The sequence below is a fragment of the Meriones unguiculatus genome, chromosome 6, assembly GCF_030254825.1.
Source record: "Meriones unguiculatus strain TT.TT164.6M chromosome 6, Bangor_MerUng_6.1, whole genome shotgun sequence".
NCBI classification, from domain to species: domain Eukaryota; kingdom Metazoa; phylum Chordata; class Mammalia; order Rodentia; family Muridae; genus Meriones; species Meriones unguiculatus.
In genome coordinates, this window is record NC_083354.1 from 109864555 (window position 1) to 109890193 (window position 25639).

At 41.4% G+C, this 25639-nt stretch overlaps 1 protein-coding gene across 8 annotated transcripts in view; it reads left to right on the forward strand.

Annotated features, from left to right (window-relative positions):
* Positions 1-25639, forward strand: part of Eya1 (EYA transcriptional coactivator and phosphatase 1) — a 141120-nt gene that overhangs the window by 24432 nt on the left and 91049 nt on the right. Inside the window, exons 4-7 of one of the 8 annotated variants that reach the window (XM_021657280.2) lie at positions 2784-2861; positions 12727-12796; positions 13124-13269; positions 16992-17129. In XM_021657280.2, coding sequence (XP_021512955.1) covers positions 2784-2861; positions 12727-12796; positions 13124-13269; positions 16992-17129 — 432 coding nt within the window. Of the gene's footprint in view, positions 1-2783; positions 2862-12726; positions 12797-13123; positions 13270-16991; positions 17130-25639 lie in introns of those variants that run through there. The other 7 variants (XM_021657281.2, XM_060385834.1, XM_060385831.1 and 4 more) reach the window with 7 other exon arrangements.

Below are 25639 nucleotides of genomic sequence, written 5' to 3' on the forward strand. Positions count from 1 at the left end.
GCACATCCCGGTAGTTACTCTGCGGACATCATCTCCCGTTTAACAGAGAGCCTTTTTAGAAACTGGATTCAGTCGGACTCTTTAGTTCTTAGTATATAGATGGCTGTATTTGAACAACGGCAAAAGGCAATGATCTTGGGACCTAAAAGAAAAGTATCATTTTCCCTTCCTTTCTTTTTTGCCTAGTTTTAATGGATTTCAAGAACAATTGAAGTTCCTGGTGGGAGTAGGGGTTGCACTTGATTGAGCTTGATCATGCAGAGATGTAGATTTCAGGGGGCCGGAGATAGAAGGGGTTTTGTTATAGGCCAACTTTCTCAGAGTAACTGTATAGTTCAAGCTATAGGACCATTGACCTTAGATTTGGCAGACTTAGAAGCAACTTGGACCAACAGCCTAGGCAATGGAAGAGTTCTTCATCTTTTCTTGACATCTGGGCAGGGAAATTTCTACTTGAGATCATCCAGTAAGCTTGCTAGCCTGGAAGCACCGAGGGAGGGAACTGGCGAGTTCCTACTTTCTAATCAAACCCCAGAGTGTGTGACGCTGAGCCTCTGCTGCCTTCTTCCAGCCCTAACTTTTGCAGAGTGCTACTTAACTTATTATTGTTTCATCAAGCTTTGGTCATGGACCTCTGAGTAAAGGAACTCCCCAAATTAAATCCCATTTTGGACACTTTGTGGCCTCTGGTTTCAGTTTTTACATGTGAGAGAGACAAGGAGGTGATGTCTGACGAAGGACTCATCCTTGCAAAGTTTCTTATAATGATGATAACATCTGTGGAAAAGATGACCCATAGTAGGCATTTTACATAGTCAGTTTTCTTTTTATCACATTCTACCCTTTTGCACAGCATGTGGTATATGATTTGGAGTTCAGCCTCCTACTGGTGATCTGTCTAGAAAGTGGACTAGAACGCTTGAGATTGCTTGATTTGATGAGGGCATTGTGTCAATGTCTTTTCAGGAACATGAAATATAGTGTGGACATCGTGAGCAGGAGCCCCCCACCCCCTTGTAGTTACTGTTGGCTTTCCTAGAGCTGTGGCAGTGTCATGGTTAGAAAGAGCAAGAACATTAGGTGGCTGGTGGCATGGGGGGAGAAGGGAACGGCAGCCTTCTGTCAGAATGCATTAGCATCAACTAAGACTTCTAACCCAAAACAACTGGCAGAAAAGTGAAAACTTGAGTCAGAACTTGAGTCTCACTGTTGTGTGGTCTACATGAAAACAATCAAGCAGAATGATTTCCATTAGTCTCGCTGCTTTTTTTTCCCTCCCAACTTTGTTTAGAAACCATCTATGTAATTAATTTTTTTTGAAAATGGCTATCTGATCCATCTATTTATAATGCTCATGTGAAAACTGCTCATCATCTGTGGGTAAGATGCTTAGGACCAGGAGCTGAGCGGAATGATTACTGGGCCTCGTGTTTTGGAGAGATTGGTGACATTCTGAGACAGAAGAGTTGTTTTCTCCAGCATATTCTCCCATTGTGGAATGTTTTTACTTTGAGGAAGAAGCCTCCCTCCCTGAATGCTCTCTGATTAGCACCTTCACTTCAGGGAACATAGACTTTCAGGTTGACTCTAGACTATTAGTGCATTTGAAATAAGAGCGTAAGTCACTTTCACATGTAGGTTAGGAACATTTCAGTGATGGCACGTCAAAAAAGGGATTCTAAAGTTAGGGAGGAGAATAACAGATGCTCTGAGTTCTGAAACAGTGTGGCTCTGTTTGGTGGTTTACAATGATTCTGTCATTCTGTTAGGAGTGGCTTTTGTGGACATTCTATAGTTGAAATTGAGAAATGTTATCTCTCAATGCTAGTAGCTTTGAAAAAAATTAAATATAGAGATAGGGATAAATAGATATGTATATCTATGTGTATGTATATAGAATATATATATTCTATTTTTTTGCTTCACACTGTCTTCTATCAATATTATGTCAAAATGGGAGAATTCCTTTTTTTTTCTTCATAGTGCAAAACAACATTGATAAATTAGCCATATAAATACCATGGTGATAAGAGTTTTATTGACCTGAGGTTTTGTTTGAACCGTACTGGATATTTAAGGAAGTGTGTGTGTGTGTGTGTGTGTGTAATATGTACATACCTGTTCTTAATCACCAACAAACCTGCAGGGCTTAAGGATGGCCACTTATTCCCTATGTCTTCAAACCCTTTTAAAGTTTTTCTTCTGATTGCTTGGCTAAACAACAGTCTTTACACAAACACCAAGAAGTAATTTCACATTGTATATTATGTAAATTGGAAGTGATAGTTTTACTAATAAGCAAATTAGTAGGTATATACTGTAAAAACAAATTTAATTTGTTTTGAGAGTCTTCCTTTAAAGGAGTGGTTCTCAACCAGTGGGTTGCAATCCCCAACAAGGGGATTAGATATCCTGCGTATCAGATATTTACATTACAATTCATCACAGTAGCAAAGTTAGAGTTATGAAGTAGCAATGAAATAATTTTATGGTTGGGGATCATCCCAAGATGAGGAACTATATTAAAGGGTGGCAGAATCAGGAAGGTTGGAACTACTACCCTAAAGGGTACTTTGAAACTGAAGGATGGCCATTCTTAAAGAAAAGAAATTTAATATGTGAATTTTTAAAAAGAGAGTCTAGTAAGAAAGCCTGATTTACATTCAAATGGAAAGATATCATATGAAATGATTTCTTATCATTATTTTGAATGTTACATATTTTCTCCCATACCTTTACAAATGACTACTAATTCAATATATAATGTGTGTTTACTTTTGTAGTTAAAACAGAGCCAATGAGCAGCAGTGAAATAGCTTCAACAGCAGCAGACGGGTCTTTAGACAGTTTCTCAGGTTCAGGTAAGGAACAAAAATTAGATAATCCCGTTCCCACTAAGCACTGTATTCCTAGTTCACTATACAAGTATATGTGTTTGTGTAAGTGTGTGAGCATTCACAGATACAGCTGCAAAAGGTGACTCTCCTCCAAATCACAGATGAACAAGCCCAGTGTTTGTATTCCCTTGGAAGTGTTTGCGAATAACATAAGTTTCCAAAGAAGAAGAGAAAAGGACTTGTTCTTCGTTCTTCAACTAAATTACCTTTATATGTGAATGATGCTTCTCCATGTATTTGTATCATTTTTGATACAAACCTGATCATGCAAATTTGCATGGGCAAAATTTGACTTCAAAACATCCCAAGCAGACTAAGTACCCTCAGACTTGACTCTCTTCTGAACAAGATCTCTGTTAGGCTGACTCTGTGAAGCAGTGTTACATTCTTAGGTTTTCATCGCTCTCACGTTAATAAACAGTACACACAGTTCATGTCTGTCACCGTGAAAACACTCCTCAGAATTTATGGTGGCAGTGACTTCCTGGGATACCTTTGCCACATGCTTGCCAAGACACCCAGAGCAGCTTATTTTATTGAAAAATGATTTCTATCAAAGGCAGCTCTTAAATTGTATGTCCTTGTTGTATTGTCTGCTTTGTTTTTAAGATCTGTGTTTAAGAAGTGCCTTCATAGAGTTATGATTGAAGAACTTGTTCTTAAAATCACATATTTACAACATACCACAATGGAAAGAAATTATATGCAGTAATAAAATTAAGTCTACATGCATGTTTTGGTATTCTTGATATTAGATGGGAATAGTAAAAAAGAAAATAACAAAGCATATTATGTCAGTTTCGTCTTTCACAAAACTTGTCATGGGATTTGTCTCATCCCAGGCAGTGTGCTTTCTGCTATTATAAATTCATAGGTGTTTGAAAATGGTCCCAATTCAGAGCTTAATGGCATGAACAAATGGAAAATCATGCCGGTAGTTTAACAATAGCAGAGGGAAGCCCCAAGATTGTAAGAGTACCCAGGCAGGGATCTGGAAGAGATGAGGCCGAGGGAGACTACTAGGAAAGGCATCACAGACTAGATGTCTACACTCACATTTAGAAAACAAGTAGCAACACAGCACACACATAACCATGGATGAGGACACTCACCAATTGGCTACCCCTGGGAGGGGACTGTAGCTCAGAGGGCATGGAACTGTTGGAACTGAAAATGGTCTGGTATTCCCAATGGGTAGTGTGTGAGCAATGCGGGTGTGCCACAGAGGGGTGGTTTCAGAGAACAAGGAGACCAGCTTGCTCTGCCTGCCTTGTTTTGGAAATGGGAGGCATCAAAGCAGAGGCTGACACCTATGTTCGTTATTCACAGTCATGAGTGCTGGGCAATCTATGTATTTGGAGACACCTGAATTCAAGTGAGAGAGCAGTTTTTAAAGTTTTTGATTAATTTAATTATGAAATATTGAAGACTTATTCTGGCAATGGGATGGGAAAATGAGGGACTTTATACATTTATGAAGTAGAGTGGAAGTCATCCATGACCATTGGCCACTGGGTCAGTCAAACAAGACAGAAGACGAGCCAGGCATAAATGGAGCATGTCTGACCCCTCAGTTCAGGGGCATGTTGAATAAAAGGTGTGAGTTACCTGAAGATGCCAGATATATTAATCGTTAGAGCTCAGAAAGCTTGCAGATGTGAAGTTTGGAAGTATACAGAGTAGTAAAGTTAATTAACTTTATTAAGGTTGAATAGGGAAGCCAGGACCACACCCATTTATATGTGTGTGTGTGTGTGTGTGTGTGTGTGTGTGTGTGTGTGTGATAGGTAATCCCATGACAATGGAGATGAGGCACAGATATTGAAGGAGAAGTGAAAGCAGAGAAGAATTTAAAAGCAACACTGTCTATGTGGCAGATTCATTTAAATACACATATTTACATGTGTGTATGTACATATAGGCATAAATACTTAGGTACAACATATATGTAGACACATACATACACCTAAAACAAACCAAAAAAGCCAAAATAAACAACAACAAAAAATAATGACCTGAAAAAAAAAATATGTTGGTTTTATGAAACGAAAGGATGGGTTTATAAGATTATGATCCTGGAAACTTGTGGTGATGCACAGCTTTAGTCTTCACACTCAGAGGCAGAGTTAGGCAGAGGTCTGAGTTTGAGACCAGCCTGGTCTACAGAGTGAGTTCCAGGTAATCCAGGGCTACCAAGAGAAACATCATTTCACAAAACCAAAGTAAGATAAAATAATAAAAAGTAAAAATAAAATGGTAATAGCTTTAGTGTCATCACTGTTTTATTTTTTAGAGACAGGCAATTTATTTATGTGAATATGTTTCTATATGTATGGGAACAGAAAAATGGTGTTTCAGTCTGGGTAGTGAGATAAATTTTGAATTTTTTTTTCTGCTGTTGTCTATTTCCCAAAGTCTTTTTATTGGGCATATGGGTAGCACTTACTGATTCAAAAAGTAGTACTTTTAAAGTGCAAGTTAAACAGCATGGACTACAGGGGTAACAGAATTTGAAGGGATTCTGTCTCCCATTACCTTTGTGTTCTTGACACCAATGGCAGCCATTCACCTTTGCTCAATGAAGTAACAGTGGTTAAGTGAAGGAGTGAGTAGTGAATTGAGCTTTCTGTGTTTGCCTCTGAAGTGTCTCAAAAGTGAAGGTTAGCGATGCTTGTGAATTTGCAGAGTTGTTGGTGACCGAAGAGATGCTGTGGAGGATAGGAAAGCATGGGGAGGCTGCTTACACACTTCAAAGAGGGTAGACAGTGCAGTCAAAGGTCCAAACAAAGCCGGAGCTCTTGAACTTGGAATATGTGCCTACCCGGTGAGCTTTCCCATTAAAGCAGTGGTTCTCAAGCCCTTTGGGGTCACGACCCCTTTGAGGCTCGCATATCAGATATTCTTCACGTCAGACTTTCACATTGTGATTTCTTACAGTAGCAAAATTACAACCTGAGGAACTGCTGCAACGTTCGGAAGGCTTTAAGGCTTAGCAGCCGAGGTGGAAAGACAGTTGGTTTGATCCAGAGTTAAGAACTTGGCAGAACTGAGGGCATTTACAGGGAATACTAGTATACAGTAATTTCTCGTGCCTCCCGCTGTCTCAACAGAGAAGATACAACCCAATAATAACGACAGGAGACAACGGTGTCAGGAATCCTGCATCTTATGATGGCATTGGAAGAGATTTAAAAAGGAGAACAGGCAGCTGGAAATGCTGGCAAGAATAGTCTCCTCCTAATCTCCACGCCAGTGAGACACCACCACACAGTTCTACAGTTAGTTCTCGGGACTTCTGTGCTTGGCCTTCATCACTGCCTCTGAAATCATTTTCCACTATCTGCCTTCTTGTTTAGGGTGTAGCCCTGTGAGAACAGAGTTTCTTGGTATTAACCACACTTACACTGCCAGTAGACATGAGAATATCGAGTACATTAAGAGGTAGCTGATACATGTTGCCTAAATGAAGGAATGAAATGGCCAACATTCTTGTGGTTTGAGATGTGAAATGGAGAAATAAAAAGCTTGGACTATGGTCTTGGACCAGAGTGGAGATCAGAACAGAAAAAAGAAAAGTTCCAGGATGATTATATTGGGACCTGTTGGGAGATCCGGCCAAATATGAAGACATCTTCCCACTGCAAGGAAAGTAGTAGTCGCTAGGAGGTAGCCATCACAGGGATGTTGAAGAGCTTTTACGAGCCTCAAGGAATGAAAGGTTTTTCAGAAGAGTAGGAAACGAATGCTTTGATAAGCAGCTGACTGTGGTATTTGTAGTACCTTGAATTTAAGCTAGTTGAAAGTGGCTACTTTGAAAAGATACGTAGGAAAAGCAAATCCCTAGAATAGAACTTAAGTATAGATGGAGGAATACATTGTTTAATCTAGAAAAGATGTTATTTTCTGCAGCATCGCTACATGAGGGAATAAAGGAAAGAAGTGGCTGATCTGGGGAGTGGGGAGAAGACGTAAGAAGTAGAATGCGGTAGAAATGAAGCTCTTTCATTCTCTTAGAAAACAGTCAACAAGAAGGTACAGGGCCACTCTGGTGGTGCCAGCATCATCTTTGTCTCATGAGGGAGTCCTTTAGGGTTTCCCCTCCTACTCTCAGTGTGGGGACCCTAGAGGAGACTGCTCCATTTGTAGAGGCATGGGGTAGGCTTGAAAACTGCATCATTGTTTACTGTGTTTTCAAACCACTGTGATGGTAGCTCATTTGTTCATTACCAATATTAATTAATTAATGTGTGTGTGTGTGTGTGTGTGTGTGTGTGTGTGTGTGCTCATGCCATGGTATAGAGGCCAGCAGACAATCAAGAATAAATTCTCTCTGTCCACTATGGAGGTCCCAGGGGTCAAAATGAAGTCTTTAGGCTTGCCACCAAGCACATTTTTCTGCTAGTTCTCCTTCCTTCCCTTACATTCTTATTTTAGTGATTTGAGTTTTGAAGGACCATCTCGATTCTAAACAATGTGTTCGTAAGGCTTTTGGCTCACCTACTGTTTCCCCCAAATCTAAATTTGTTACTAGTTGTTAGTTAAGCATCCATTGATGGCATCAAGCCTACACTGTCAGGTGGCATCACAAAATAGAAACTAAGGTGCGTTATGGGGAGGAAACCCTCATGAATGATAAGTACGGCTTCCTTATTAACTCATTATAAAAAGATGTAACTTTGATGGTCTGCTTTTGAAGCAAATGAAAGGTGCTCAAAGAACAGTAAAAGTGTGGTTGAGGTTTGCTTTTAGAGGGAGGGTGGTTTTTGGAAGGATCATCTGAGCATAGGCTGATGAATGAAGGAATGATTTTTGGTTAGGGAGCTTGGACATATTGGTACTTCTGGTTGTTGCATGATCGGATTTTCATGTTTAAGGAGTCATTGTTTGGGGCTGAGGAGATAAGCCAGCAGAAAAGTCCTTGTCCCAAAAGTTTGAGAACGTGAATTAGATTTCCTGTTCCCATGTAAAACTCAAAAAAATCGGGTGGTGAAGGCTTGGGGAAAACCTGATGTTAGCCTCTAGCTTCCTCACGTAACTGTGTGCAATTAGATGAAGGCACATATACATGTGTGTACACATCACTGCATGGAAAGGCTTTATGGGGACATGGTTAGAATCAGGAGTTTGGCATTTTCCTGGCTCAAAAGAAAATTGACTGGTTTCTCACATCTTCCCAGAGGAGCCAATGGGTCAGGAATCATGGACCAGGATCTTGTTAGAAGAAAATGGTAGAGGAGAAAAAGGATAGGCTATCTGGAACGGATCTAGGCTGTCTACTAGTCTATACATTTCAGCGAGGCGGTTGAGTGACTCACAGGTCCCCCAGACCTGCCGTCCTGTCGTGGGTGTTGTCAGTGGCCAGGATAAGCCCTGGAAACATGTCAGTGGCCAGAATAAGCCCTTGAAACAGGCATCCTTGTATCTATAAAGATGGATTTCAGAACCTGGCTGCATACTCTTTGCTGGGTTACTTCCTTTCAGCAGAGACACGGGAGGTGCCTTCTCTTATTACTGTGTGGTGGGTCAGAGCAGGGCAATAAAGGAGTGGAAGTGAGAGAGAAGCTGTCAGATTTGGGTATTTTGAAGGATTTGAAAAGGGAGCTGATGGCCCTGATGATTAAAGAGTATGTGAGTATGGAAGACAGAGTGAAGTCACATCTATGCTTGGACCTGGCTGGTGGGGCTATGTTGCCAGGGATAACCCGGAGTGGACTAAGCACAGAAGACTTTGGAGTCTTCTCTCGAGCTGCTTATGATGGTTAGAAATATGTAGGAATTTTTGGTGCATTCGATTAGGGGAATAACAGCAAGTCTTCATGGTTCTTCACTGTGAAGAACACTGTAGAAGATACTGTTTTCTCCAATTTACAGCACAAAAAATCCAGACCAGGCTCCTTTTGTACAGCCTGGAATAGCAGGTCCATCTTTCAGTTCAGTTTTTAAAAACCCACCTTTGCTTATAACCCCAGTTTCATTTTACTTTTGATACTTTGTGTGTAGGGGTGTATACGCATGTATTTTTGTATGTGGTCACACTTGTGCCATGTATGCATATGAAGATCAGAGACAACTTGTTGGGGTCATCCTTCTTCCATCATGTGGATCTCAGGGACCGAACTCAGGCCCTCAGGTTTTGCACTCCCATTTTACCCACTGAGATATTTCACAGGGCTACGATCACATCCTTGTTACATAAGTATTACTTATTGGTTGTTTATCATGTGCTAGATCTTATCGGGAGCTGAGGAAACAGGCACGAGGGGTCCCCAGCCCCTCAAGATCATAGTTTTCAGAGGAAAAGTCAGAGCTGCACACGAAATCACGCTAAGCAGAATGCAGAGTACACGGAGGTGCTTTGCAGATAGGCTCAGTGCTCCAAGAAAGGGCAGAGAAAGAAGATAGTATCCTGAAGAAAAGGTGACAGTTTGGTCCCTGTGGTGGTAGGTTTGTCAAATAGAGGAAAGAAGGGCTTTCTAAGGCAGGGGGTCTACCTTGAAGACCATCCAGGACAAACATAAAGCAGATGATGGGTACAGGAGTCCCGAAGTCCAGGAGGGTTGCCTTGCACCAGAGGCAGGAGGTTAGGGAAACCTCAGTCTCCTTGCTTCCTTTGCCAAGGAATTTGGACAGGTATTCCTTGAATAACGTGAGTGGCTACAAGACTGTGGGCAACAGGATGGGTGTAGAGTGGCTTCACTGAAGCAAGGTCTCTGTGGTGGCAGTAGGAAGCGAGGGTAGAGCGTGATGGTGGTAAGGCAAGTGTCCACCTGGCCACTGCAGTCATCTCAGTGTGACGTGAGGAGGTCGGGAGGCAGGGCTTGAGTCCTGGATGAAAGATGGGGGTGAGGGTGAGGGTGAGGGTGAGGGTGATGGCTAGATCCGCAGGCTGTCTTAAGATTTGACATGGGTGAACGGAAGGAGGACCTGACGTGGTGACTGAGGCTTCTAGTTTCTGTAGAGGATGGGAGAGGAATGTATGCTTTGATGGAAAGAGACTACAGGAGATGAGTTCAAAGGCCAGTGTGCTTGTGTCTCCACCTCTCTGTCTTCAAAGATGTTTCTTCTGTCTGTCCTGCGTACCTCATGTGTAAACAGTGAGTCAAAAGTTCTAGCATTTCCTGGTGATGATGCTTACTGAGGAGAATTTAGGAAGCAGAAGAGAGGCTGGGGGAGATAGCTCACTTGGTACTTGTGTGTGAGAATGAAGACTTAAGTTTGAGCCTACAAACTACATTAAAAAAAAATCCAGTCATCGTGGCCTTTGCTTGTAATCTTAGTGCAGGAGAGATGGAGTTAAATTGATCCCTGGGACTCACTGGCCAGTCGGCCTAAGCAGCACACCAGAGACCCTGTCTGAGGAAGGATACCCAAGGTTAGCCTCTGTCCTTTGTCTCCACACACACCTACACAAGCATGCACCTGTCTATACATGAACATGTGTACATGTACAGACATACCATGTAAATGTAGACAGAAGGACAAGGTTAGGGGCAGCAATGGTGAGAATCAGAGAAAATCATTTATGAATACAAACACCGCATGAATGACTTCCTGGGAATTATCTCACTTAGCCTTTTAAAGGCTCCAATGAGGCCTAGCTAGAAGCAAGCATTGTTGCCATTTTTATGTGAAAGCCGGGAGTAAAATGACTTGGGCTCACATCTGAGACTTGGGATTTGAATTTTGGCTGAAGTTAAATGCTGATTCAGGTTCTGTACTCAGTTTCCATACCCTGAGTCCCCCAGTTCTCATTACTTTCATGTGTACACGCACATACAGCGCATGTATTTTGAGCGTAAGTTCCACAGACTTACTGTGTGCTAATGTCTCCTGGTGTTTTCTTAGTAAAAACACTGCTGGGTGCAAGTTACTGAGATGATGACCTGTTCAAGAATTGTGACCCAGGAGTGAAAAAACAGATCTAGAGCTAGAAAAGAATCAAGTGGATCTCTGTGGCTTCCATCATCAGGTGGTGGCGTTGTGGCATTCGCTTTCTAAAGTATTGTTTTTAATTCTGATTGTCCAAAGGAGGTAACTCTTTCCAGCAACCTGCAGACACCATCTACCTTACCCTTGGCCTTCTTTTATGCTTAGAGAAGGCCAGTTGAAGAGCTCCTCTCCAAGTGGCCTGGACAAGTGTCAGGCAGCCCCGATAGTCTTTACTGGATGGTCACCCATCCCTCCCTTCTAGAAACTGAAGCATTTCACGAGTCTCCCCCCAGGGAGGACAGAGTTTGTCTTTCCATGATTGCTCCCGCAGCATCCAGCAAGGGGCTTGGCCCCAAGTAGGTATTCAGTAAGTGCCCAAGGCTAGGGGGACATGTACCAGGTTGCCCTGCCATTTCTTTCCTGTGGAGTCAGTCCCTTCTCACAGTGACACCAGGGATGGCAATCTGGCAGCGTGCAAGGCTAGAATGTACCCAGACCTGTTTGTTGTCCCTGGATTATGTCTCATTTGTTTGAGCGGAGAAAAAGAGCTCATCTCTTCTGTGAGTCTAATCAAAATCTCTGAATTTCTCCCAAGCACCCATTGGGAATGAAGTGTGACACCCATAAATGCGCCCTGTGACTAACGAGAAAACACATGACTGAGAGAACATGGGCTTTTGATGAGAGTATGGGTGGAATAAGCTAACATGCGAGAGAGCCTCTGAAGACAGTGATGATCAGCGGAAGAACAAAGCAACCATATTGCATTTTATAGGAATTGCACCAAAAACACAATGCATTCTAGTCAGGGGGAGGCTGGGAAGTTTGAAGGGAAAAATACGTATTCACAAATAAACTCATATTTTCATGTGTAGGTAAGTTGTCCTATTTTTAGCAAAAGCCAACTTTTTAAACCCTTATACTATTGGAAATGGGTTTTTGCTTTTTACAGTTTGAATGAGAGTCAAAGAACATTTGAGAGATGCCTTGTGAGTTTCTGAAACATCTAGAGTCAAGAAAATCTGATTAAGAGAAATTAAGCTTGCCTTTGAGTACTGATTGCTTCTTTAAGAAAAAAAAAAAAAGACTGTTTGCTTGAGCATGCAAGTTGAATACATACAGCTAATAGAACAGAAACACACAGAGCAGACCAAGAATGAACAGGCTGGGTCTGCAACCTGACACATTCAAGATAGCTGTAGGAATGCAGTTTTACTGAACAACATGGTTAAATCAACACAGGCAAATGTGGATCGCTCCCGTTTCCCTCCACGGAAAGATTAGACCATGCTTCTTGCTCCTACATGCTGAGGTTTGTGTGTTCCTGACGCATATAGACAATAGGCAGCGGGCTTTCAGCCTCCTACATCCTATTAAGCCTGGCTTTCCTGAGGGAGACCATCAAAACACGTTGACAAGTATTTAGGGCTGTATCTTCATTTTTTTTAAAGTATATTTAAAATCAGAAACACTCAATCAGCACGTTTGTGTCTCATTTTTTTTAAAGGTTTGTCTTTATGTGTATGTGTCATCTACATGTGTCTGTCTACCATGGTATGCATTGCCTGAGGAGGCCGTGAGAAGGCATGGGATCCCCTAGACCTGAGGTTAGGGGAGATGTGGGTGGGTGCTGGGGATGAAACACGGGTCCTCAGGAAGAGCAGAGGCAGTGCTTCTTATCTGATGAGCCAGCTCTCCAGCCCTCTTTGACTTCCCATTAGAAAGACCATATGAAATCATCATGTGTACAAATCACAGAGGTCAAACACCCGCCATTTTCTATGGCAATGCCATAGGTCATGACACACCCGTGTCTTGTTTGTTTGTTTCTCTCTGTTTGTTTGCATGCTGAGCACTCTCCCTGGGTTCCTGTGCATCACTGTGTTCTCTTTTTCCTCAGCTCTCGGAAGCAGCAGCTTTAGTCCAAGACCAGCTCACCCATTCTCTCCACCACAGATTTATCCTTCCAAGTAAGATGTATTTTCTCTTAATCAATATACATAACTTTTCTGAGTAGACTTTACCTTATTCCAAGTCACGTCTGTGCCCACGTTACATGTCAATTTAAGTAGCAGTGAATTTTGTAGAGGCTTAATTAAATACTCATATATGCAAATTTATGTTAAGTACCACCTGGTAGTGCTAGAGTACTTTGAACTGCTTTGTCGATGCTAGTGGAAAGTTGGACTGTAAGAAACACTCGTTAACTGGAATTTGTGATGTAGATGTTCGTTTTTACCTTGCATGTTTCCATCTAATGCATGGGCTTTCTATTTTCTGTCATTCCTGACAAATAGCAGACCATACCCACATATTCTCCCTACCCCTTCCTCACAAACTATGGCTGCATATGGGCAAACACAGTTTACCACAGGAATGCAACAAGCCACAGCCTATGCCACGTACCCACAGCCGGGACAGCCCTACGGAATTTCCTCCTATGGTGAGTCACTGGGCCATTATTTTTTTTTTTGTGGTGTATTCTTGTGGGCCTCTGCTGTGTGTCTGAGAGTACTGTCACAGTTTTGCTTTAAATTCTCAGTTATTCTTGCTAGGGAGCTTTGTAAGGACAGTGACCTCTTACCTTGAGGTCAGAGGGGGTGAACAGGTCTCCTGGGTCTTAGGCCCCTTGCTTACCGTTCTTTCTGCTTATATCTGAACTTGGCATCTGAGCACTTGACTCTGGCATCCAAAGTATTTTTTGTGCATATTTGTGATAAAACTTCTATGAATGAAGTCTTTTGGGGTAAAGATCCATTTCCTGTTTATCAGATGCCTAGCTATGATTAGGGAAGTACAAGCAGAATTCAACAAACTCTTGCTTGCCCCAAACCTGGGGGTGGTTACGTGATCAGATTTCAACATTATCACCCATTAGGAAAAGTGATCTATATATCGCCTCCTGGACCGCACTTTAAAGCTGTGGATCAGGAAGCATTCAAAGCTCACATGCCATTTGTTCCTTCCCACCTGGAGATTATCTTTATCTTGGTGTAATTTAACTCAATTGTGATGGGGTCAGTCCCTGTAAATTAAAAATAAAGCCAGCCAAATCCCAAAGTTCTATTTACAAAAGATGTCAGATTTCAAAATACATTTTCTTCAATTGAGTTGTGATTGCAGTTTTTCAACCAATGAAACCAAATAGAAGTATATTAATGCAGGGTATTTTATTAAGAAAAAAAGAACCCACAGAAGGATCAAGAAAAAGCACTTGATATTCATAGAAGACTAGAAGAATTGGTCCTTTTATAGGTGATACCATTTGTACATTTTGGTAGCTCTTTCATTAGACTTCTGTTGGTATAATTTTTTTGTTTCGTGTACTCCCCAGCAATATAATGAAAGCATTGCTGTTCTGTTAAAGTATTTCACTACCCATTAGAAGCTGAACAGCTTTCTTCTGCTCAGTGGTGCTGTCTCCTGACCTCAAATATTCTGGCCATCTATTGGTTTCTTTTAAAATACATGGAAATAAAGTGTAACTTATATATAACTCCAGTTTCTGTAGTTTTATTCCAAAAACCTCAGAACTAAATGTCACCCTGCACAGTGTTTTTTTTTTTTTCTTTTTAAAGCAGGCTTTAGAAATAGCATTAAAATGCCTTTCATTTCTATAACTTTTATTCAGTTTTATGCTGTAGAAGATAATGGATCAATTTTTCATAGTAGTCCTTTAAACTACCCTGGAGTTGAAGGAAGACCTGCAGTCTGCATTGTTCAGCTTGTATGCTGCAAAGGGGGTCACAGCAGTGTTCAGTGTACGTGCTCAGAACTGAGTTTGTAGGAAATTGTTTGACATGCCCATGGGCTTTTCAGGAGATAGGATACAAAGCACCTGTGCTACCAGGGGGACGTTCCCCCCTATCACTACCCTACGGCCATCTTCATGTTGCTCTCTTTTGCTCTTTTTCGCATTCAGCCCTGGTGGGGCTCAAGCTGCTCCTTTGCAGTTTCTGTGCTTGGAGCTAGAGCCTCAGCTCTAAACCATGAGTGAACGAACCTGCTATCAGAGCAGAGAGTAGAAGTGGAAGAGTGAAAATGGAGTTGTTATTGTGATACTGGGGGATGGAGATGGAGGAGGAGGCTCGCTGAAAAGGACATCAACCCTAGCCATCCCATGGGTACCAGTCTCCTGGGAACGATTGTCAGTCCTTAGCATTTTCTTGACCTCTCCCCTCCTTTTGGTTCTTTCTGAGCCTTGGTTACAAGGAGATGCTCCAAGTGCTTCTGACAGAGAGGGTCTATTGTCCACTGACAATAAGGTGGCATTGTCCTCTTTAGTATATTGTAGAAGGAAGAATACATAGGTTAGACTTTCCATTGCAGATATTCAAGGACTGCATGATCTTAAAATACTTTCTCTAAGAGCCCATGACCCCAAGAGTTCTATATAGAACTGTGAAAAAGAAAAAAGATAGGCACAGATTTTCATAGTGAGAATAGCAGATAGGCTAGAAAAAGAGTGTTACAGCTTAGATTTGACCCATGGCCCATCTGCTCTCAGGCATGCAGGAAAGTGTTTTCCTGCCCGAGAGTAGACATTCTGGAGGTAGGTGTGGCTGTTGGTGTTTTCCACCTCTTCTTGCTTCTCCAGCTCTGTTCTTAGAACAGCAGTCCCCCATCTGGAACCGCCAAGGCAAAAGCAGGTGGTCCAGTTAGGGCTGGAAGGAGATCAGGACACCCTTGAGTGGAGAAAAAAGGGGAAAAGTCCCTACTGGTGACACCATGGAAATAAAGGGAGTTTCTAGAATTATCTAGCCACCTGTCCGGTGTGTTTCTAACAGGGCAGGTGTATTTCTAGCATCATTTACATGTTTGAGTTGTCCATTGACCCAAAATTACCTGTACACATCACATATGTTTTTCCATGTTAAGATTGTTCTAAGTTTTCAATGTTAAGGTCATTGTGGAGTATTCAGAAATCCTCAAGAAATGAAAGTAGCCTCTTCCAGCCAAGTCAGATTCTTTCACTGCCTCAGGATAATTACCTAACTTCATTCTACCAATGAAGTTCCCCTAAAATGGAACTAAGCAGCAAAACTGCTGTGTATCCTAGATCCTAAAGATATAATTGATCTTCAGCAGAAACCAAGATTATTAAAAAATGTGAATTCTCTTGGCAAGAATGTTTCTGCCTTTCCTCTTTGGGAATTAGGAATAGTTGTTCATTTTCATGACTGCCTTTATTTATAATTAAGAGCAGTGGCTACCTCAGTGTTGCCAAGTCACAGTCTGGAGTAAGTGTGCCAGCCTGGTGCTATGGGAAGCATTTCAAGTCTACAAATAAATCATTTTTCTGTAATCCCATAAAACATAAGCTTGCATTTACATAATAACATAAACTCAAATGTACCTTAGCTTCCAGGTAGAAGAATTACATTTGAGTATTTGAAAATAAGTAAGGATAAAAAGGGTGCTACTGGCCACTTTCGCATGTTAATAAATCACTCTGCTGTTTTAGAAATTCAGTTCTTTGACATTCAAACGTTTCCTTTCCAGAAAGATCTAGATCAATGGTTCTCTACCTGGGGGTCATGACCTCCATGGGGTCTTTACATTTTGATTTATAACAGTAGCAAAATTAAAGTGATGAAGTAACTATGAAATAGTTTTATGGTTGGAGGTCACCACAATATGAAGAACTATCTTAAAGGGTCACAGCATTAGGAAGATTGAGAACCACTGATCTAGATGGTGGGAAGAAAGCCCCTCTATCGTTTTATACCCTATGTTGCTTTCTTTGACTTGAAAATGTCATCAAAGTTGAGAGAAAAGATTACCATGGTAGGGACTGAGTAATCACTTCTCAGGGAATAGGAGATTTAGTGACTGTGGAACTGTGGGCTCAACCTTTCATTATGATTATCTCTGACTATGATAGAGTGACCCTACTCTAGTAAAACAACAAAAGTAATTATGGAAACGGTACATCAAGAGTTGTACTTTCTAGAAATCTGAATGCAGACAAATCAGAGAGAATCATGTGAACAATGTTTAAATCTAGACTTGCTAAAAAATATCGTGCTTGTGGCTTATGGCATCCGACTACAAGTGGAAGAGTTGGGGAGCACTTGTGACTTGGCAGTTGTGGGGTATGTGCTTGTCTGTTTTTACCGACTTGTGAAAATGAACAGATAGATCAGCTATCACTCACTGATTTAGGTGCATTGTGGGCAGGCATCAAGACAGAAGGTGGATTGTCACAGTCCCAGTCACCTGGACAGACTGGATTCCTCAGTTACGGCACAAGCTTTGGTACCCCTCAACCTGGACAGGCACCGTACAGCTACCAGATGCAAGGTGTGTATACAGCCTCTCTTTGAAAATTTCCCTCAGCAGCTGGCTGTTCATGTCTAAAGCAAACGTGATGTTCCCTTAGCTGGGAGTTGATGAGGCAAGTGGTCTGGGCTCGGAGGCAGGGCATCAGTGCATTTCCCTGCTGCTCTCAGGGTCAGGATTTCTATGTTTATGTGAAGGAGGTAGATGGCATAATCTATAAAGGTGATATTTCAAACGCTCTGTTTTTATTTTTAATGCTGAGGCTTCTGCTTCTGTGTCTCCTACCAGATAGAAAAAGAGAATGAAAAGTAGAGGGAGTTAGCCACATAAAAGATTGTGGGGGAGGTGGGAAGCCCCTGGATATGGTATTGCCAACCAACTTTCCTAAGAGGGGATTGGCTTCTTCATTTCAGTGATGGTGTGGCATTGAGGGACAGCCTACTTTGCACCACGGAGACAGTGTGTGATGTGTATTGACTCAGTGATCTGCCAAAGACCAAATTAAATTTACACAGATCCAGTTAGAGCTCTCCAGTGGAGCCTCCAGATAATGCTTCCGAGAACCAGTGTCTGGGTCTGTGTTTCAAATTGCAGACAAAACATGACATAGGTGCGATTCAGGCAGAATGACAGCTCAAGTATGGGTTGTCAGAGCCCTTTCAAGGCTACGTGGATACCACTTGTAATTAGCAGATTGTTACCAGGCAAATGCATCTGTAAAGTACTGGAGAATAAGTTTCACATAATGAAGCATTTTTCTGATACCTGGTTTTGTTTTGTTTTGTTTTGTTTGTTAACCAGACATCAGCATCACAAACTATTTGGTTTTCTGTGATGTAAAGACAGTTAAATTGACTTCACATTCCTGCTTCCTGGCTGATTTTCAATTTTTGTATTTATTATGTGGTTATTACATTATTTGTTGAGGATAAATTATAAAATATAGGGAAGCAAAAATAATCTTCTATTCCATAAAATCCTTGTCATTCTTTTATATGTGTATATGTGCATTTGCCATAGGCAAATTTTGTTTGCTCGTGACTATATTCAGTATGGAATAGATTTTAAACATCTTTTTACATCAGCAAGTTATTTCTTATTTTTTATTTTAGTTTTATTAATTACAATTTTTTACTTTCTATCCCAGCTGTAGCCCCATCCCAATTCCACCCTCCCTCCCTTTCTTCTCCTATGCCCCTCCCCCAGTCCAATGATAGGGGTGGTCTTCCTTCCCTTCCACCAGTAAGTTATTTTTATAAAACATCATTTTAGTGGCTGCACGAAACTCAGGGGCAATGTATTTAAATTTAGCCATTTCCCTAAACTGGACATTTGCAGCCATGCTCTGTAAACGCTACCTGTATTTTTAGTTATTTCTCTTGATGAGTGCAAGTGTGACATTTCTAGGCAAATTCTTTTATGCTTTCTAAGAATTTCTTATGTACTTACATGAGGAATGATGCGTTATAGGGGAGTGCACACATTAATGTTAACTCTGTTATATTTACATGTATGTTTTAAAATCAAACAGATAAAATTCATTTCTTCTATTCACTGGTATTCATTATTCTTCAATGATTTATTATATTGAGGTTCTTAATCTTCTTATACTGCTTCATAAGCATATTTCTACTTAATGGCTTTCATTTGTTTAGTTTTTTGTTTGTTTGTTTGTTTGTTTGTTTTACCATATATTGAGTTAAAATGCTATCGGTTACTAAATTTTCACATTTGGTATACAAAAAAAAAAAAGGTTTGAATGATAAGGTTTTGCTATGTATAATGGCTACAGAATAAGACAGTGTTACAGTAGACAGGATTTATTGGTAGAGGGAAGCTACTTATATGCTAGATTCCAAAACTTTTAAGTCGTTTTGGAACAGGTTTTACACATACTGAATTTCAGTTGAGTGGAGACGAAGGAGGAACAAAGGTTGGTGGAGATCCTGCAGTGATGAGTTTCACAGACCTGGAACAATGGAAGACACCATTCAGCAGAGAGCTATTTGCTCACAGGGTCTTGTCAGAGAGACAGAGATAACCAAATGCACTGAGCCACTGTAGACGCCTCCAGACCATGAGGAAAATAAACAGGGTACTGTGGGGGTCCCACTGCCCACCAGGCATCTGAGCCTGCTGGAACAGAAGCGATGTCAAAGGAGAAGGAGACACGCTGAATGCGGAGGCTTTCCTCTGAGGAGAGGAAGCCAATGCAAGCTGCCAGCGAGTTTGGTGTTGACTCAGACAAACAGCTCTATTAAAACGATTTTATTGGATATGTGTGGGTGTTTTGTCTACATGTATGCACATGCACCATATGCATTTCTAGTCCCGTAGGGCTCAGCAGAGCGCGTTAGGTCCCCTGTAATTGTAATTACACTTAGCATGCTCACATGCATGTCGATCTTAAGGCCCGCATATCTGCCCTTTCCTATCACCACAAGGGCTGGGATTCCTCCATGTCTGGCTGTTCTTACACAGGTGTTGAGAATCTGTTTTATTTTATACAATTTATTCGTTCTACAGCTCAATTGAAGCCTCCTCCCTCAACTGCTCCCCATCCCACCCTCCCTCCTTCTTCCCCCATCCCCTTTTCTTAGTCCACTGAAGCTAAGGCCATCTTCCCTTTGCTTATCAAGTCTCATCAGGATTGCCTGGATCCTCTTCCTCCTGGCCTAGCCAGGCCACATCACCAGGGGCAATTGATCACTCGTGTCTTTTTGCTCATGCAGCAAGCACTTTAACAACTGAGTCACCTCAGCCAGTTCCAAATGTACCACTATTCAGTGTAGGATGAAAACATTCACCATTGTTCAATGGTTTTGTCTGCCTGCTTGTGGAGGCTGTGACTTCAAAGCATCTTTTCTGGTTTTCCTCCCTCACTCCCTTTCTTCCTCTCTCCCTTCCTCCCTCCATCTCTCTCTCTTTTTTCTCTGTCTCTCGGTTTTATTTTGACATACAGCCTTGCTACTTAGCTCTGGTTAGCCTTAGACTTGCCATGTAGCCAGGGTAGCCCAGAATGTTTATGGCCTCATCCTGCCAAGTTTTGGGCATATAGACATGTGCCACCAGGCCCAGCTCAAGTATCTACTCAAGCATCAAGCCTAAGATTAAGAAATTCTTCATGTGTCTAGGTGTATGTCTGTGTGAGGGTATGTACATGTGTGTATGCCTGGGGGGGGGGCGGGGTAGCCACAGAATCTAGAAGAGGGCATCAGAAACCCCGGCACTAGAGTTGCAGGTGGTTGTGGCGACCAGACTCTGATCTCTGAGCGTACCACAATCGCTCTGAATCCTAGTGTGTGTCTTAGAGTCTGTTCTTTTTTGCCATCTATAAAATGACCTTCAAAATTCCTCACATTGCATTAATTCCTAATGAACAACGCTACCGCTTTTCTCAGTTTCTTCTGGGGCTGGCTACAGCATAGACTGGATGTCTGCAAGATCCCAGCTTTAATTCCCAAATGGAACAAGAACTGATCGGCCAGCTGAAAGATGGATCAGAATGTATTTTTAGCAACCCAGGGTATTTTTCCCCTAGTTTTCTCCTTCAAGTGTGTGTGGGGAGGGTGGGGAGGTTGGTGATGGAGCTTTTCAATCTTTAAAGTATAGGATGGGTCCCCAGAGTTGGCTGCTGGAGTGTCACAGTCACCAGCGGAAATACCTGGGTACTTTAGATGACTCAAGGAAATTGAAGGGTAGCACCTGCTTCCTCTAAGCACCCCAGTGGCTGACTTGAAGAGAACAGGTGCTTGTCATCAGTCCTGACATGTTCAGACTAAGAGAAGTGCTATAAAGATGGAGTTCGAGAGCTTTGATCCTGGGTGGAGAATACAGTTCTGAAATCATGGCATTAGCCCTGCTATCTACCTCTGTTTCTCATCTCAGATACATGAGAAAAAAATGAGGCATTAAGATTTTTATCTGCAAATTACTCTGACCTACATGGAACTTACCATGAAAACTACTGAAGTGGTTTCACATTTACTATCTCCTTTGTGGTAGTGATCAAGTGATTGTTATTACCATTACCATTATTTATTATTATCACTTTTATTATCCAATTTTTGTGATAATTCTAGATTGTGAAACATCATCTATCTCATTTCCCAATGGGGTGAGGCATGTATGTATAATATATATTTTATATAACATGTATTTCTACATCTGTGCACATATATGTGAAGTATGATTAAGGTGTACATCATAAAATATATTTTGAATTTTTCTAAGCAACAAAAATTTCAATAAGCAAAACAAGAAGAAAGGAAAATAAACAAAACAAACCAGAGCTAAATCTAAGTAATGTTTTAACATTTTTAACATGAAGGGGAAAGCAGTCTTTTTTTTTTTTTTTTTTTTGCGTGATACGATAGGGGAGCAGGAAGAGGGTGGGTGAAAACAGCTCAGAGCAACAAGAAGCAACTTGAATAGTAGAACTATTGTGTTGGTGACAATGGTGATGAGTGTTGGTGACTGAAAATAGCAGAAAACAGAATAACCATTAGCAAAGATTAACTTCTGCCTTTCAGTGAAAGAAAGGACTCAGCCATGCTGTCCCCCCAGTTACCCTTGAAGTCATATTTCTACATTGAGAACAAGGAAGGAGTGGAAGGGAAAAAAAGGGAAGAGCACAGTCATTTAAACATCAAATTGCTTATAGTTCAGAAGCTTGGGGGATGCTGGGTCTGGTGGACTGTGCTTATAGTTGTAAGGATGCTGAGGCAGGAGGATTGTCTTGTATTCTAGCTTACATAGTACCAGGACTATATATCAAGATTCATTCTAAAGGAAACAAAGGGGGGAAAAAGAGTTCAGGAAGAAAGTGAAAATGTAACATGCTTTGCTATGTGGGAAACATTAATGCCCAGACAACATAAAACCAAGGCGACATTCATTGGCCCCTTAAGAATATCAAGCTTTTCTTTAGTTATTGCACATTACCTTCTCAATCTTTCCAATAACTCTGAACAACATCTTGCAGAAAGAAGACTCTGAAATGCCCAAAGAATGTGTTAGCAATTCATTCAGCTAGTCTATTATGGGTAATTTCTCAAGGATGGCTACTTAAAATCACAGAGGAGAATGATGTCACACTGCCCAGTCCTGCCATGCTGTGTTGTACACATGTCTACAGGGGAGACCCTAAACATGGCTGCCGGAACCGCCTGTGTTTTCTCAAGGGTAAACTTGGTCCCGGACACAGAGACACATGGCACATAACTAACTATACAGTCCATTGCCTTTATTATTATTATTTTTAATCAGAATTCTCTAAAAATACTTCAGAAAACTCATTTCTGAGCCCCGACTGTGGTTGAACCTTTCAGAGCCTCCTGGACAAGACATTCATTCAGCGGTGTGGGCCTCTTTTATACTGTGGCCTGGTGTGATGGAATGGCCTTTCTAGGTACCCTCAGTTAGTCCTTATGGTCCTTCCTGGGCTCCCACGCTCTGACCTTCGGTGCTTCTGCCGCTAAACAATTGTTGCTAGATGATTTTCTTCCCATTTTAATTATGTTGTGAGTTTGGTGAAAGATTTGAAACCTAAGTTCAGCTGAGGAAGACAGTATGTTCATACTCTCAATCACTATCTCATTCACCCCGAGAAAGTAGTCTTTTGTCTTTTCCTCTTGATCTCCTTCTGTCTCACCGTGTTCTCTTGTGTTCCTGGAAGAATATCTTGAGTGGTCTGAGGAGGCTCTTCTCACACACAAACCTTTTGCAGATGAACAGGCGTGAAGGGTTGGCTGGACACCAGCAGGGAGGGGGCTAGCTGCTGGAGAGTCTAGGGTTAGGTGTTCAGAAGCATGGGGAGAGTTTTCAGTGCTGCTCCCTGGTCAAGAGACCCTGGCAGCTGAGTGAACAGAGAGTTGTGTGAGTGGATTTGCATGTGTACAAGTCTACACAGCTGTGACTATATGCAGGAGTTAGAAGCCCACCAAGGTGAAGCTGTTTGCCTTTGGTTCCCTGATGGGTCTCCCACGCTGTATGACAGTTACGCCATAAACCTTTCTAGGCTTTTTCTGTAAAAAGAGCCAGCAGGCTCGCAAACAGGCTTTCAGTGTGTGTATGTGTGTGTGTGTGTGTGTGTGTGTGTGTGTGTGTGTGTTTGAAACAATAGGACAGAACTATCGCTGCCATTGTTATCCACTTAAGCCACACAGATGACAGAAAAAGTGGATTCCACCTAGCACAGAACTCCAAAGTGCTATTGCCGGGAAAGTGAAAATTTTCTTGGTTGGAGGTAAGGAAGCCTAGAGTTGAACTACCAGTGATTTTCAGAGACACACAAAGGCAATGAAAATTAAAACGATGTCACTTCACTGACGCAGGTGAGGAAAGCTATGTCCTGTGGATCGCAGACTATGAAGGCAGCGGCATCTTTATTCGTATTTTTATTCCTATCGTCTAGCATTAATATGTCCAAGAAATTATGCACATTTTGTTGGCAGAGAGATCTAAAGCTCATTGAAAGTTAGAAGGGATTAGCCAGAGACTTTGGTGATTTATGGGGCAAAGAATTTGAAATTTCACATAGTAAATTTTCACTTAATTTATTACCCTAGTGTAAATGTAAAGCAACCTGCGTCCTTATTAGGACGGATGTCGAGGTTACCAAGGGAGAGGTAGAGAACCCCTTCCCGGGATTTCATTGTTCCCCGGTAGCAGTGACGTTAGGGGATATTCCTGCCGCTCAAGTTTAGGGAAGAGGTTAGAATTTGCCACAGTGAAGGGGCTACAGTGAAGAAAATACTTCATCCTGAGTTTGCACTAAACTGTTTTCTTTTCTTTGGACGCCCCTGCTTTGATAAAGAATTTTAAGTTCTCCTTTGTGAGCGGGGTTTGTTCTGCTAAAGAGACCGAGTTTCAAGCTAGTGAGGCGAAACAATAAATCGGGACAGAAGCTTACAGACGAGGGCAGGGGCCCGCCTCTCTCCGCTCGTCGTGGGCACACGAGTACATAGGGTGCCGTTTCCTTTTGAGGTTTGGTCTAGAGCTCCTCAGACATATCAATGAATTGTTACAGTCTACCAGATGCTTAGCAACTCAGAAATCCGCCCCCCCAAACCTTTACATTTCAAGTTATTTCCTCTAGAAACGGTGTTTTCCAAGAAGAATTCTTATCAAAGATAAGAAATACATAGTAAATCTTTAAAAAAAAAAAAATCTATTAACGTTTTTGAGAACTGCGCTTCCTGGCTCAATGACACAGTAAAGTTATGGTTGGATCACAGCCTTATTTTTAATTTTCCCCTTAATTGCTTTAATTACTTTGCCTGTCACCTCATACTTATTTTTAAGTTCTTGGCTTTTTTACATCAATTTTTTTTCTAAGTCGCTTTTTTAAAAAGTAACATTCCATTTCAGCTCTTTGGCACCTTGTGTTATTTCAAGTGTTAAAAATTATATGGAAATCCCTTGAAATCTAGCTTTAGCAATAATTTGTGACCATTACCAATTTTATTGTCTGTATGAGTTGTTTTTAGTTAAAATATATAGAAACATATCAGGAAAGATGAATGGATTACAGCCTTTATTACCTAAGTAAAAACTTTTCTTTGAAAATAAACTGGAAGAAAAAGGGAAACTTGGTCCATTAAGATCCGTCTTCTAGGAAGGAGGAGGCCTTGCTTTTCAATAGCCCATCTGGCTTTCTGAGGTTTTCCCCCACGGACCTGTGCTAACTTCTGCTGCAGAGATTGTGTCTGATGATGGACATAGCCCATGGCAAAAAGGCCAGTGGACCTCTGTGAAAATACACAAGGGACAGGCAGCGTCCTGCTTACTTAATAAATGCTAGAAAACACTGCGCCTTAACATAGGAAGTACAGGCAGGCCCCAGCAGGTCCCTGCATCCTCACATTGGCTGAAGTTTTGGTTTTTAATATGAGCCCTGTTCTCTGTGAAGTAGATCTTAGACTTTTTTTTTTTTTTAAAGCTTTCTGAAGTTAGAGATGGGCAACTTTCTCCAAGTGAAATCACACACAAAACAGAAATCAATATAGGTTGTGTTCTTCTTAACTAAGAAAAGGTAGCAGAGATACTTTAATGCAAGCTTTTTTGGGGGGATGGCGTGTTTTAAAGGTACAGTTGCTTCGCACCTCTGGGAGACCTCTCTGGTTCACCCAGAAAGACTGTTTCTTGTTTGCTATGGTTGACAAAGTTCCACGCTCTCTCTGTAGGAGTCTCTGACAATGGCAAGAAGAAACCAGACCCTTATGCTATACTGTCCCTGGGTGACTTCTCTAATTTGCCAGCCTAATAAAACAGTGACAGTGAAGCCTTGTGGGAATCAATCAGTTTGATTCCAAATTTATCTTTTAAGTCTTCTACCTGTCATTTTCTCTGTTCTTGGAGTGTATATGATTCTTTGTTGTTGTTTTTTTGTTTGTTCGTTTGTTTTTGTTTTTTTGTTTTTGGTAAACCAAAATTAATCCCAATGCTTTGAAAATCCAAGGCCCGTCACCCTTTCTGATTTAGAAAATCTGAAAGGATTTGCGTGGTAGATTAGAAAACAGTAAGCCAGA